Genomic DNA, 16,310 nt, shown 5'->3' with positions numbered 1-16,310 from the left:
TTTGCAAGTTTGGTCATGTATCCACAGTTAATGTCAGGTTTGGGCATCAGTGGCAGTGAAAGCCCTTCCATCTGGAACAATATATTGTAGGAATGCCTAGCTATATTTGAGTTTTCCCCAAAAATGTAACGACCTGAAAAAAAGCTGCGTCGAAGAACACCCTTGCGACTGCAAAATCTTGCACATTGATAGTAAGAGTCTGATTTGTTATCTTGCACTGCTCTTCATGAAACTGTTCTCATTTTCTTGCTACTTAAATATGAATGCATAAAATATGTCAAACGTAGACTTCAAAGAATAAATAAGTGAATTTTCACATTTCATTTATGTTTCACATACATAAAACAATTTAAGGAATATCAATTGTAAATGTAGAGGAAGGATATTTTTCTTATTTTTAATTTAGAAATTTGGTGAAACATTCTAGTGAACCAGTTAGCTAGTTAGATTTTTATACACCCTGTAACAATGTAAAAAAAAAAAAAGCAGGAAAAAGGAGAAAACCTTAAGTGACTTAGGAATTGGTCTTTATTAATCTCAAAGGGATTTATAATGTATTAACTAATACAGTGAAGGAAAGGATAAGCTGTTGACAGGGAACACTCTGAAAAACTGATGATTGTTTCAAAGTGAAAGCCACATTAACACTGCAGTGAATTGGCACACTTCATTTACTATGAACAGAGCTCGTGTGTTGGACAGGTCATGTGGGGCTACTGGAGGCTTATTGGAGGGGGCAGAAGGCAGGCCTGGGTGGAAAGTACTTTGATCTAAAAGCACCATAATGAACATTACTGTTTTCACAGCATGCAATAAAAATAAATCATCAGTATGACTTAGTCAGGTCAGAATTTAAAAAATAAATAAATAAATCAATAAACCAAGTTACAGAATGACTATAGCTGAGAAAATATTTTAAGCAATGTAAAACTTTTATTATTTTGTAAATGGTGTGTTTTTGTGCAGGATCCATGTCAGTGTAAAACAATTATCTTTATGTGTGCCAGTTTCTCACTGCGCATTAAAATTTATGGTTGCCACCATCATAGCCATTACAAACTCAAACATTTTAAAATGTATGCCTCCATCTAGTGGTGAACAATGAAAACTGCTGTTTTGAGAAAAAAGAAATGAAGGTGGAAAATTATTTTATTATCAAACTACTCCAGGCGAGAATTAGGCTTTACAACATCCTTGCTCAAATATTTCTGCAATAAACAGATTACAAGTTGGTGAAGCACCTAGTCAAATGAAAATGATTTCATTATTATCAATCACTAACTGATTTTGAGCTTGAAGAAAGAGCTGCATTTGTAAAATACTTCAACATTTTGTCAGATGAAAAACAGACCAAAAGTTCTCAAAAACTAGGGGCCCTTAAGGCGCAGCCCATGCAAAATATTCTGCAAGTTTATTGGTTGTATGTATTATACTGCTGTCTTGGCCAGATCACTTCTGATCTGTGATCTGGCTTTTCATTTCAACTTACTGAAATGAAAAGCTTTGGGAAAAAAGGCTTTTCATCTCATTAAGTTATTTTCCTGGTTAAAATAAAGTATACACCTATCCCTTCTGTTTCACTTATTTAATGAAACAATTAAAAATGTCTTTGATGTTTTAGATTTTTCTGTGCTTCTACAGCAAACATTTGATCATAATAACAAATGAGAGTAAGCTCACCGCTTTGGTGGTTTAGAGTGGTTTATCCAAATAAATTAATGGAAAGTTGAGTGAAAGAAAAACTGTAGTCAAAAAAGCAACAGTTACAATTGCAGCCTTGAGGGGATTGTGAAACAAAGCACATTCCAGAGTTTTCTTGGTTATTAACAGGACAAGAACTGGAGCCTGTGTTTCAAAACTTACCACACTGAGGCTTATCCAGGGCTAAAATGATTGCATTCCTTGTGCTAAGTCCCTTCTCACCCCTGACCCTCACTTCTTTGAAAATGTATGGAGGAAGAGGAAGATGCCAAGCACTGGACCCAGCAATGCAGACAAACATAAGGCTTCTATCAAAACCACCTGTGCTTTATTGACACCTCAAAAGAGCCACAGTACATGAATACTTAGTACAATTAGTAAATAAATATACTTTTCTGAAGGCCATCCTTTGTATTTTAAACTGTTTTATGGTGGCCACCATCACACAGTTTACACATAAACTGTATGATGGTATATAATCCATCATACAGTATATAATCTTCTGAGACACTCAATTTTAGGTTTCAATTAGCTTTAAACCATAATTATGAAAATTAACAGAAATAAACACATCAAATGTATCATTCTGTGTGATAAATGTGGAATTGAATTACCTAAATAAAAGTATTTTTTTAATGACATTCTGATTCACTGAGATGGTCTAAAAAACTTCTGTTGTTTAAGGCAGTGGGATGGCAGTAAAGTTATTGTTTTATGTAGACTTGTGTACTGCTCATCCATAAGAGTGAGCAAGGAGTTGAGAGAGTGAAGAGGTGTAGTTCAAAGTTTATAATAAACTTTATTATATAATTTCATTGTGAGCACTCTGCTTTATTTCGCATACCCATCAAACAAAAGAAAAAATAGACAATGAGTGTGCACAAACTATAAAATTGTGCAATATTAATTGCTTCGCTACTACAGGATTTTATTCATCAGGATAAAACTATCAATGTTTTCCCTTGCAACTTTATTTTAGAATTGGTGACACATTTTAGAAAGTCCAGCAATTGAAAGTGTTTAATGACTATGAAAAAATAATACCTTAAAAGGATTTTATTTAATTAAACCAATCAAAGTTAGTGGTTTTGTGTTTATTTACATATTTTCAGATGTACAGAAAACCATAATACAAATGCACTTTCATCCCATAGACATTCCTGAACTATCAGGTGAAATCACAGAGCAAATGTCTTGCATCAGTTACTCTTACAGTTTTAATTCCACTCTAGTAGAAACATCACAAGTGATACAGGTCAAATTTTGAAATTTAAAATTTAAGCAGATATATTGTTTTAATAGATCATGAAAATATTTAATTCCTTTATCAAATGTGTCATTCTCTATTTCACCAAACTGCAAGTACTATAAGATTAAAGACAGAAGAATAGCTATATTAAATGATTGTATTGTTACTGCATAGTTCACTTGTCTTTAAAATGACTTACTTAAATCATTCAGGAAAAGGCGATGTGAAAACACCAAATTCCTTCAAGAGAATTACTTCACCAATTGTTGTCATTTGTTCAGATATGCTGTATACATATTTAATACAAGGATATTGTATCTTACTCTTCAAAGTGTCATTCAATAAAACCTTCTATCAACATTCAAAATAAATACTTTTACATACTGTAACACACTTTCTTTAATGTATTTAATTTCTTTGGCAGAATTGCAGGACCATGGATAGTTAAAGCAGGTTCAAAGACACAGATAAAGTAAGAAGTGGAAAAAGGAAGTGGAAATTAACAATAAAACAGAAGCAAAACCATTTCACTAAAATGACTACTTTTTCTAACAGAGATTTGTTTACCTTTTATTATATGACCAAATGGGTTGCTATGTTCTGGGCTAAGTATGATGATGAATCATCCATTAAAGATGAATCTGATCTGAGTCTATCATAAAAAAGATATTTAGTGCTCAAAGAAAGAAGAAAAAGCTTCAAGACTAGCAAGGCATCTTTTAATAAAAGCTGTGGACACAATGTTTCTTATCCTACAATTTATATTAACGAACGTGTTTTAGTTGGATCTAAGCACAAGAAAATAAATGTTCTTTTGTTGAACTCTATTTTGTATGAATTTCTCTGCCTTACCGTGTCAGGACAGGGTACTTTATTCTGGCCATGATACCACCATCTTGTTTTTCATTTGTTCCATATTTTTCCGATGCTTTTATTGGGTCATTTTATGGCCTAATTTGGATAATGATCAGATTGTATACATAAAGTTTCAAATGCACATGAAACTCATCTTGGAGCATTATTCAACTGAAGCTTGCAAGTGATTCGCAGTAGAATTATGAAGTATTAGAAAAGTCCATCTGCTTTGAAAACTGACTGAAAATAGAAAATCCATAGAGATGCAAAACCATGAGAGATACGTGTACAGCTCTCATTCCAGTATTATTTTCTTTTACTTCCTTAGTATCACTAGACTTTTTTCCAATCTTAGCAATCTTCCTCACATAGAGACCTAACACCCCAGGGATATACAAATACAGCAGCATACAACCACTAACACCCACAGATCCACACACACAGACACACACCGAAACACACATAGTCTACTGGACATTCAGAGTGCGAGCGGACACTCCATGGTGCCAGTTTCTCAGCTCGTTGTACTTGGGTCCAACCACAAGTCGAGTGGTATTCTTGTTCACTCTGCCATCCAGAACACAGCAGAAAAAGGGAGGAAAAAATAAGGAGAGAGAAGAGCAACAGAAGAAACATAAAAGAAGAACTTGAATAAATGGCAATAATCATTCTCAACAAAACTTCGAGGAAATGGATTAAAGCCCATGCCAGAAAGAAAGCGCAATGATGCCAGTTACCAATAGAAGCTGATGATGGTCAAAAAGCATTCAGATGAAAATCTCCACTTTCATTATTGGAATAAAAAAGGCCCAAACACAAATAACAACAAATGTATTATGATTAATGCCAGACACCAGCACAGACAATTTGAAGCAACGGCTTAAGTAACTTGTCACAGCAAACCAACAAGAGCACGAAGGGTCAAGAGGTCACGTCACATAACAACACAACTGTGGCAGAGTCATGATTCTCAACCACACAATCATGAGTTACATAACATGCAGCACAGCAAGGCTGTCACATTCATATTTCAACAGTACTGATATGCACATTCATTACAAATACTGTAGGTGTGAAATCAATATTGAGCAGCATGAAATAAGCGTTCAAAATATCACACGTTGGAATTATTTAAGTTGGAAATCTTCACTGCATGAAGTTTTGACTGAAGATCAGGTTTAATACCTGCTAATTGGCTGTCAACATCTTAGGCTGATTGCACATATTGTGTCACAAAGAGTTGGTATAAGTCTTTTGGTTCACTTCATATATGGAAATTTTATACTAAACATTCAAATAAGCAAGTTGAATGACAACAAAGCAACCACAGAAAACAACTAAATTAAAACTCTCTTTTTTAGATGCACTTACTTTGTCTTCTTTGATGCATCAGCTTCTTCATTTTGAACTAGAAGGAAAAAAAAATTTAATCAAATGAATATCCTCCAAAATGTACTGTACAAGTGATTAATTTTGTTACATTCAGATATGTTTAATAATAGTTAATTAAACAAAAAATGCATAAAATGGTTAATTTCCATTTCTGTCGTACCGTTCTCCGTGCCTGTGATCTGAGCCAGAATCCTGAAAGATCGGGACTGGGTGGTGCCCGTGCGTGGACGCCAGTCCTCTGTGTCCTCCATTATGCGCTTTCTACTGGCATCAGCGTGAGTAGGCACATGGTAAAAATGGATGTCTGTGTCCACAATATGTTTCCTAGGAATACGGAGAAAAGACAGATGAATGAGGGAAAGATCACATCTGAAAGTACTTTTTAAAGCTAATTTATCTTTCCATTCTTCTGGAGTTTATGGTGGTGGTTACTCCATATTTTTAGCAGTACATATTGAGTTTCATGGAATGAAATAAGTTTGTTAGATGACTAGATGAGATGGAACTGCTTCACACAGTAGTGCTAATTAGAATGTGAAAAGGGCCACACCACACTTTATTAAATGGACTTGGTGTACTTTTTAAACCAGCATGATACCTTGGAGGCAGATGCAGAGGTTTTCTTGGAAATCAAGGAGAAAAACAAGGCAATATAAAGTCCAAATAAAGGAAAGAGGCTATAAAACAGCAGCCTTCATATCTTTTACTAAAAAAAGCAACTGAATTGTGCTAAGACTTACTTTAAAGTATTTTGAGGTCCACTAATGGAGCATCAAAGAAAAAGGACAAAGCGATAGAAAGTCATTAACTTCTGGGCAAGTATTTGATGAGAAATGTAAGCATATAAAACAAGACCATAAAGAAAAAGAAAATGACCTTGTGGAATACAAATAGCAACATGAGCACAACCCAACAGCAGAACATTATGTTCTCTAAATCTGCAATATTTAAGTTTTATTTTCAACCACATGGTGGTGCTTTTAAACAGTGTACAAGTCCGTATGTGTAGAATGTCAGTCATCTTTAATCAAATGTTATAAAGATATGCTGTTTTTCACTTTTGGTGGTGCAAAGCAACCTGAAAATATAAATGTGTTCAGTTTGTTTGCATGTGTGTATGTACAGTAAATATATAGTATTGCTTGGTAGCAAGCTGCTGAAATGTCTGTCACAGTCAGTAAATCAACTCCCAGGAGAAACCAACACATTGATACACACTGAGTGTGTCTCAATCAATTATCTATAAATACACCCTCTCTTGCTATCTTTCCCAGCACGCTGAATTGTCTGATTTATGAGTGTCAATAACACATTCTGTTTATAGAAACAGTGATGTGGATACTGAAATGTATTACTGTAGGAAGGTTGGTAATGCTGCATATGTGTGCTATCTGCTAAAGGTTCACACTGTGTTTGATCAAGTGCAGATTCTGCAGTAAGTAGCCCCGAATATTTAATTGAACACACATCCATTTTGAAAAAGAAATATTTATGCGCACAACTATTGGCTAAAATATTTTGTAATTGAAAACTCTGCACTCCTGTGAAATAAAATGTGTATTTGTGATTCAGTTTTGTGCCGTTCTTTAAAATCCGCTCATAATTACAAGTGCAAAATGCAATCTAATGTCAGCTTTTTTTCCCAAAAACTGACTGAATGGTGACTAGTTCAACTGGCTAATAAAACAATAGCTTGCTTCACGAAAATACCAGCTAAACAGCTCATCTATCTTTGAAAACATTTGTGTTATCGTTTAGATGCAAATAATGACGAGACGACTAAAAGTAAAATTAAATTAAAATGTTAACAGTCAGAAGAAAAAGATGTCAATAAGTCAAATAAGTGGGCATAGACGCTGAGATTTACAAGTATCAGCTAAAAAACACCAGAGCAAACACTCAACATGCTTCAGACACTAACTTTGTGACTGGACGAGACGTGTTCTGGAAAGCAGAAAGATAAAGGATGAAATAAAGAGAAAACAGAGATCATAGATGATGTTCTTGTGAACAAGTCTATCAACAGAAATTGAAACTTTTTGCTCATGACTCCCTTCTGAAACATCAAATCACACAACATGCACACAAGCAGGCAAGACGAAAGCATGCTGCCCCTAAACACCAGCTTGTTTACATATTTCCAGCAACAAACTAAAAAAGGTATAATCTGCAAACAAGATAGAGTGAAGTCTCTGTGATTAAACAGGCATAGTATGGAAAATTATCTAATTATTTCATGAATAATGTTCATGTAAGTATGAAGGCTCATATTGATCTCTCTCTCCCCTCTCTCTCTCTCTCTGACTGCCAGAGAAAGAGGAACCACTAACAATTTTCAAAAGTACCTAGAAAACACAAAACTGTGTGGTAATCCTAGAACTTAATGGGAAAGTAAAAATGAAATAAATGATTTTTAATTTTATCCTAGAAATCTAAAATGTGTTTGTTACTATCCCATCGGAGAAATTAAAATGATAGTAACAAACCAAACATACCTAAACTGCAGATTAGGGTAAATGAAGTGTGATGGGAGGAGGTCTACACATTTTTTCTGTCTTTGAGGTCTCTAACATGTCAAGCTGCATGCTGAAGTTGCATCCTTCTCCTCTTAATTATTTAAACAGTATGCTCAAAACATGCTCAATAAAAAGGTGGCAGGATGTAGACCCATTTCTCACTATGCCACTCAAAATTACATTATCACAATTAAAGCTTTATTTATATGCCTAAAGGTTAATATTTTAGTTTGAAGTCATTTAGAGGCAAAGTAGAGAAATTCTGTGATACAGTAAGGGAAGAAACTAAGTGGCAGGTTCTAAGAATCTCAAAGAGAAAGATTAAAAAGAAAACAGGATACCAATAATGAATTAATTAATCTGATTAGTTAATGAGTCTGCCACTCACCCATTAAAATGTGGTAAGGCTCCTCCCTGACTCTCCAACAGGCCCCGCCTTTGCCCCATGGCCACCTCACACGCATTTTCAGTTGAGTAGAGGTTGATCGGTGTGTTATACACTGATGGCTGAGGCGCAACCAGGACAGGGGGGGAGGAGGAAGAGGATGCAGAGGATGGGTAAGAGATCAAAGGAGGAAGAAGAGGGGAAGGGGGAGGACCAATGTGGGATGAAGCAGGAGTGAAGGCAGAGGATGGGGAAGGGATGAAGGTGGTGAAAGGTGACTGTGAAGGAGAGTATACACCATCAGAGCTGCAACCCCCATAAGGTCTGGGGGCCTTTTTGTAAGGGGCAGAGCACTGAGACTGGGGATGTTGTGAAACAGAGGGATGGGTGATGGCTACTGGTTTTATGAGGTCTGTTCGGTTGTCCTATCCATACGACAAAAGAACATGCAAATACACACAAAAATAAATTAAATCAAAGCATAAAACAAGGATGCCTCCCATATGTGTTTGTGTCCAATAAAAACAAATGAATGAAGTACTTTTTAAAATAATGGATTAGTTTTTACAGGCTGTGTTCAGCCAGGGTTATAGGAAAGCATCAGTGTTTTATCAAACAGTTCAATGTAAATAAGTGAGGACATGCAACAAAAATTATGTACGGCATTGTTTCAGAAGGGTGTGATGCTCTTAAAGACAAGTTCAAGACACTGTATTCAGTAGCTTTTTATAGGATAATTATTCTAATCAGTTTTCACCTAAATAACATCTATGCAAATAGGACAATGCCTTTTTGTTATATGTGCAACTTTTTAAAGAATTGTCACATTTGGCAAATGTATTTTTACAGAAAAGGTTTTGACTTATTTCATGAAAATAATTTTACATTACCTTTGGTGCCACTGGAGGGGGCTTAGAAACACTGGATCTATAAAGGAGTGAAAAGAAGGAGAAAAAAGGATGAAATTATTATTATTGTCCACCACATTATTTTTCATATCAAAATACTCCTTAAAAACTTTTTCTACTTGGGTAAAATTACAAAAATGCTTCCAGAGTATTTACTGATATTGATGGAAACTATACTGTCAAAGTTTCAGACGTTATTGAGGGTTTTTAAAAGAAGAAAAAAGAAAGGCACTCACGGTGAATACTACTGAACCTGAGCTGTGAGCATTAAAACCAATGTGAAAAAAATTCTGTCATCGGTTCTGACAGAATCCAAATGGTTCTGGCTACGTCTACATGTCAAAGAGTGAAACATGAGTTGCATGAGTGGGGAAATGTGGCATTGTTCAAAGTTTTTTGAAAACAGCTGTTTTCATTCAACAAAGGTCTGTATAAGTCTGATACTCTTTGTGTTCATACCGTAAATGCCTATTTGTGCCAGGTCATCCATGAAAGACTTTTTTAGGAACATTCTTACCCTCATACACTTCATTTACTTTCAAATTACAAAATGATTGAGTGCTATTCTCTAAATCATTTAAATCATATTCCATCTGTTGAAATGAACCTTTGTTGAATCATACTATATTCTCTAATATGCTGAAACTAATTCAGTCAACAGCAGTTAGGACTAGATTCAAACATCAGTGGTAATGTGTGTACATTTGCAAAATAAATATAGCTTATAAATAACTTTTCACAACTTGCGATAAAGAGTAAAAATTGTTTCCATAAATTCAAAGGCTAAGTAAACCGAACTGTAACTGAAGACACACAAACGTCAGCTGCCTTGCATTTCTTTCAGAGCAACCCACTCTGGACTCGTTCTCAGGGAGCTCCGTGTCCTTCAGCTCTGAAAATGAACCAACACTCCGACTGTGAAGACATTAGTCCACAGATACAGATACTTGTTTGTCCTTTTCTGTTTGACTCTTGTTTCCCGCTGGTTTGCCAACGATGCACTGATACTATGACCATGTTTCTTAAATGGTGTTAAGTAAATGGGGTGAGAATACATTACTTTGACAATGTATTAGTACATGCCATAAAGGCTCGACCAAAAGCAGAATAATGCTAAGCTTAAAATACATTGCTGACTGACAGAGCACACCCTATATTTCACATAGCCTCACTAAGACTGCGTCACCTTTATCCATGCAAGTTTCCATGGACACACGATTCTGTAAATAGTCTACCTAGTACTCAGTTTATCTGTGGAGAGCCTTTTCTTGCACAAGTTGTGGGATGAAAATATATCTGGCACATGAGGTATGAAGGGGAAGACTGGGGTATCAAGTAGGGATTACATATATGACTCGGTCACCCCAGTGAGCTGTTGCCTCAATTACAAAGCATCTATAACAGGAAAACAGCAGCATGGAAATATGTTGCCGTCATATACCAGAGTAGAAGAGGTATTTAAGTCAGAGTCTAATGTTATCACAAAGGCTTTCCCTTGCTTTTGAGAATTTGTATCAAATGTATATTTTTTTAAGTAAAAAACTCAGTTTTCCACAGTGATATTCTCATGACCTTCGGTGTCAATTTAAGTATTGAGTTCCATAAATATTTCCTGATTAAAGGCTACACTACACAAAAGTCAATTGAGTTTGAAATTTTACTACATCAGACACTTTACCCAAGAAATCCGTCCTTTGGAGAGCATTGGGATGTTTTTGGATCATGCTGATTACTGTTTTCATTTTGGTCTGACCTGCCAGTTTTAATTCTGATAACTTTAGGGTTTTTCTCCTCCGTTATTTCTAGAGAAAATATAGAAGCAACCATCTTACTTCAATGCTTTTTTAGAAGCCCAAATGTTTAAGAACATACATTTAATTTATTTAGCTTTTAATCAGATAGTTTATGTTTTTTGTTATATTTGTCGAAGACTCGCCAACTTTGCGTGAAAAATATTAAATCTCATGAATTGTCTGAAAACATAAAACAAATACAGTGTCACCTATTCTCCCTCCTCTCAAGTCATGCCAGTATGACTACACTGCATTTCTTGCTGTCTTTTTCTTTTTAATCTGCCAATTCTCTTCGTACTCAAATCACACCCATAAACATTGTTGCTTGGCCTGTGCCTCAACACACCACCAGCTTTTTAAATGGACAAGGTTAAAAAAAGGTTCAGGATGTCCAGACCCTTTGAACGGAGAGCTGTTTCAAGTACTGTCTCACTGTTAGGTGGGGCAAGAATGTGCATGGTGAGAATGTGCATGTGCAAAGGTTGAGTGCATCAGTATCAGCTGTGAAACAAACATCATGGTTGAAGAAAAATGATAATAAATTATTATTTTTTTAATAACAGGAATAATTTTGGGCTTGATTGCAACTTATGTAGAGTGTTGAGCACAAAACAAAAAAAATATCAAGGTTACAAGCTAAATAGCACGTTGGAGGCATATTTAAATAAAAGTATGCATTTTAAGATGTAAATGCTGCTGGTATGTGGTGAATGATCTCTCAAGGAGCAATTCACTATTTTCCCAAATGACCCAATCAGGTATCCAAATAATTTATTACATGCAAACAAACATTTTCCATGCTGTATATGTTCATGCGAAGTTCTTCCTTTTCATTAAACTTTTTTTTTTAGAAAGCTAAGCACAGGAAATAGTAGGCTACGATAAATTAAGCCTTTAAAGAATCGTCCCGCTGTTTATTTGACATATTCTTTCCTGGGAGTGAATGTACAAAAGCCGGTCAAAGTGCGTTCACACAAAAACACACATACAGTGAGGTGGTGTGCTGGGTGTGGTGACAGTGAATTCAGCTGTGAGAGGTTGGTCCAGGAAATTTTACTGGATGAGTGCAATAACACAGACTACAAGGAACAGTATATTCCCTCCATAGCATCTGGCCTGGAAATATGTTTAACGAATGCAAACTCACACAAAGACCCACAGTATGTCTAACCAAGTTTGTTTGACCATTCCTTTTTCTTGCTCCTATTCTGTAATATTCTATCTGGATAATTTTTCATTTTGGAAGTTTTCTTCATTCGCATTTTTATCTGGTTTAGATCCAGTATTTTTTTTAAATTTATTTTCTTGATTTTAAATCTTGAATAACAACTCATAATATAATGTATCATGTATTGGACTGAATGAAATAGAGCAATCTTTCGTGATGACTGACATATTACTAATTATTGGCATATGAAGTTCAATTGGTGAATTTATACATACTGTAACTTTTAAATGGAAAAAACAAACTTTAGGACACTAAAGCAATTAAATATAAACAATGGCAATATGTTTTATGTTAAGACTTACTTTCATGTGTCAAATTGGTTTTTAAATCAACCCTCAAGCTCATCAAAAATGGTTTTCAGATCTCATACTAATGGATTATGGGTACAAGGTTTTTGTTTTCAAGCTGTTAATAATTTGTCAGAGTACAAGTGGGTTTTTGTGATGTGCACATTTCTTATCTGTCTACCTTCCACTATTATCTTGGCAGAAGCCATTGCAGGCGTGTCACTGAGAATGACATCACATGGACGTCTAACAGAATCCCTGACACTGACCAGACAGAGGAAAAAATCTATGTTTAAACTGCACCAGCTTCCCTCCAATAACATTACTCATTTAAATAGGCGTGAGAAAAAGCAGCGGTTCAGTATTGAACTATCACAGCTACAATGCTTTGGTTTCTAAATTCAAAGGATCATCAAACCCTTGTTTTTAATTTTTATCAGTTGTTAGGGTGTAAGACTACATAGAGCTCACAAGATGAAAAGATAGATGATGGAGAGTTCAGGAATGTTTAGTAATATTTTAGGGAAAACCAAAAATCCAGTTTTCTGTTTTCACAAAAAGCATGAAGGTTTCATATATTCACTGGCCATCTTATCACTTAACCCTTTTTAGGAATGGGTTGAAGTCCACCCTATCTCTAGAACTGCCCTAAGTAATTGAAGCATGTAAATTTAACAAGGTGATAGTAATATTGCTTTAATAATTTTCTCCACATTGACATTATAGAATCAAACAGTTGCATCCGATTTGTCTGCTGCACATTGTAGTGTGAATCTCCACAACCCCCATTAGAGAACAGTGAACTCATTGTGTTGTTCAAGGAAACCAGTTTGTGATTACATAAACTCAGTGACATCGTGCATTAGCCTGCTGGAAGTAGAATGCTGCGGTTTAAATCAATAACTACCAGACCAAACAACATTTCCCCAATCCTCCACTGTCCAGTTTTGTTGAGATTGCTTTAATTGTGGCTTCAACTTCAGAATCTTAGTTGACTGTAGTGGTTCACATTTTTGTTAAAATGGACCAAACCATTTTTTGATTTTCATCATACCTAGTTTAGCATGAGGATATCATGTGAGAAAAATAACCTTTCCTATGAGACATTTGAATACAGCACTGAATTTAAAAATTTGACTCAGGGATGTTTTTGTAACTCAAGTTACTCAGTCATTGACTTGATTTGATTGATTTTATTTAACACACTCATTGTCCACATGGTATTATTTGATAAATTACACAGATATGTACCCTACATGCCCTGACCTGAGCTGTTGTTTACATGTGTCTGCACATGTCTGATAACCTCAGTTGTAGATAAACCACTGACGTTATAACATGGCTTGTAGAATTTATAGGTTAATTACACGAAGTTAATGAGGTGACAGAAAATGCCACAACTTTGCTTTGTACGGTAACATAGCAACAAATTGGCACATTTCACTGTCTAACAAAAACACTCAGCAGTGAACTGGTACCCAGAGGAGTCTTAAACACAAATCATGACAGGAAGCAGACACATTAAGCTAAAACCTGCCAAGGCAGGAGAAAGAAGGTAATGTTTCCAGCAGCTTGCTAGTCAGCACTAGAACACAAAACTCCAACACAGCAGGAGTCAGGAGAAGGGCGGAAAGGGAACTAACAACATTTCAGCCGGAAAAGGCAATATGTATGTGTATGAATGTGCAAACTTGGAGGTGTAAAATAGACTAAACTTCTGCTTATCCACAGTTCACTGGGTTTCTGCTGTGGAGGTCAAAAATCTGTTAAACTGTAAATGTAGACAAAAAGGGTCTTTTTGCTATATACACTACTGTGCAGGGTTTTAAGCTTCTATTGCTATAATTAATCCTTGATCTAACCTCTTTTAAGAAACCCACATTTTTCCAGCTCTGTAGGATTTAAATTATAACCGAATAAACTAATGAATCCATTTCTGGCCGTTAAGGCAGTCAGTCTAAACAAAATATGTCTGTACTCTGCATTAAAACAATCAGAATGCTACCTGACAAGCACTATGAATGTCTCAGTAAAAATTATCCACTTTAAGGAGCAGAGAGATTTCTTGAATGCGGGATCATCCAAGTCAAACTGTCAGCCGTACTTAACATGTCTCCTAAATTACATTGCTTGAATTACACAAAACAGATGACACCTTAAATTTAAGGCTACAGATGAAGGATTGTTACCAGAAATTTGGATTCTGCACAGAACAAGCACTCTTTGCGTCTTTGGCAAATCAAGTACCGTACATAATGAGATGGCACGAGAAAAACAGAAGAGTTCAGGGGACCAAATCAAATCACCCACATATTTTGAAATGAAAGTCAGCCAAACAGATGAATAATAAGATGTCCAAAGCCTGTTTATTATGAATCTAAGAGGAAGAAACATTATGTTATTTACTACTTTACTTTTCCTTCTATGTCTGGCAACTTGCTGTAATTTTTAAAACAGCAAAAACAGAAATTACAAACTGCATAAATCAAAGGAAAGAAAGACAGGCGAAATGGACTGGACTCCAGCTGGGGTTACTTCTCAGTACAAAGACAGTGCACATCAAGATGATAAACAACTGGGAAAGAAGTGTGATCCATAGTAAGCATCTGGTCTGAGGTCTCCTGAAGAAGTTGCATATCAAGAAGAGTTAGCAACTCTTAGACATGCTCCCACATACATGCAAAATTTTGTGACATTATTTTTACCATGAATATTTAGGAGTCGTAGCAGTATTGCTTTTGATTCTGAATCAATCGCTGTCTGACACATCATTGCTTTGTCTGCATTTGACTCCAACTCATTTGAAATGTTCTCTGATGCTTCCAGGCTTTACATGTCAGTAAAATTGTGAGTACTGAAACAACGATTTTAAAATAAAAAATTATACAGTTTTGGGGGAAAATGACAGTTCATATTACAGTAACAATGCTGTAATGTGAACAGCATTGTTCAACCCTAACACTGAGGCTGCCTTTGGGAATAAAATCACTTTTACAAGACTGGGTAGGGTATTAGTAAACAATATTTCTCTCGACTCCCTCCTACTGACTAATCCGAATGTAAATCTTTAGTCTGAATTTGAAGTCAAGCTTTAACCTTTGCCATCACTACTTTTGCCTTATGTGGCTATTTTGTAATAATTTCCAAACATTCCTAACATTCTCACTCTTCGGTAAGTTTTTCGGTAAGTCCTGCACTGTCCGAGTAGATAAATGAAATTCCTGAAGTTAAACGTTAGGCCCATGAGCAAAGTTGGCAAATCATATCTGGGAAAACAATTATGCACTGTGTCTCCAAATGTTTTAATGGAAATTTATTATAGAGTCATTATGTTGATTTGAAACAAGTCTGCAGAAAATGCGATGTATAGTTTCAATGTGTGCTGTCCTCCTAAACTAACTTAATGCACATACTCATCATTTATGATAAGAAGTATAGCTTCTTATTTTTCTGTTAAATCAGAGCAGATGGGGCGTGCTGTGGTGGCGCAGGGGATAGCACGACCCATGTTTGGAGGCCTTGAGTTCTCGATGCGGCCATCGCGGGTTCGATTCCCGGACCCGGTGACATTTGCCGCATGTCTTCCCCCTTTCCTGTCAACCTACTTTCATATATGGGACACTAGAGCCCACAAAAGACTCCCTGGAGGGGTAAAAAAAAATATATATATATCAGAGCAGATGACTCTAGAAACTGCTGGGGATCATTCAACAATCCTTGCAAGGATGAAGATGAGTGTTTTTGGCCGAGTGTAAGATGTACTTGGCAAAGAAAGGAAAGAAAAAAAAATCCAAAGACTGATGATATTAACACAATGTTCTTGGCTTCATAATACCTATGGACTACCTTCTCTGACTATAGTGTTACTGGGATTTGTATTTTATTTGGCAAGAAGTGACTGACCTGAAAAGGATATGCAGAAACAGGTGTATGAAGCTGCGCTTTCTATTCTCCTGGCATTAAGATATCAGTGGTGGATTCAGTGGGCCCCGACAA

At 35.8% G+C, this 16,310-nt stretch overlaps 1 protein-coding gene across 5 annotated transcripts in view; it reads right to left on the bottom strand.

Moving 5' to 3' along the window:
- The window catches only part of LOC114154867 (PDZ and LIM domain protein 5-like), a 52,752-nt gene that overhangs the window by 18,854 nt on the left and 17,588 nt on the right, over positions 1–16,310 (bottom strand). For 2 of the 5 annotated variants that reach the window (XM_028034324.1, XM_028034325.1), the window contains 4 exons: positions 8,989–9,025; positions 8,102–8,523; positions 5,358–5,521; positions 5,177–5,213 (listed from right to left, as the gene is read on the bottom strand). In XM_028034324.1, the coding sequence (XP_027890125.1) occupies positions 5,177–5,213; positions 5,358–5,521; positions 8,102–8,523; positions 8,989–9,025 (660 nt within the window). Of the gene's footprint in view, positions 1–5,176; positions 5,214–5,357; positions 5,522–5,795; positions 5,820–5,937; positions 5,959–7,118; positions 7,142–8,101; positions 8,524–8,988; positions 9,026–16,310 lie in introns of all 5 variants that reach the window. The other 3 variants (XM_028034326.1, XM_028034327.1, XM_028034328.1) reach the window with 3 other exon arrangements.

The sequence above is a fragment of the Xiphophorus couchianus genome, chromosome 12, assembly GCF_001444195.1.
Source record: "Xiphophorus couchianus chromosome 12, X_couchianus-1.0, whole genome shotgun sequence".
NCBI classification, from domain to species: domain Eukaryota; kingdom Metazoa; phylum Chordata; class Actinopteri; order Cyprinodontiformes; family Poeciliidae; genus Xiphophorus; species Xiphophorus couchianus.
Note: the sequence above shows the minus strand (reverse complement) of the source record. Positions and strands in the feature narration are given on the sequence as shown.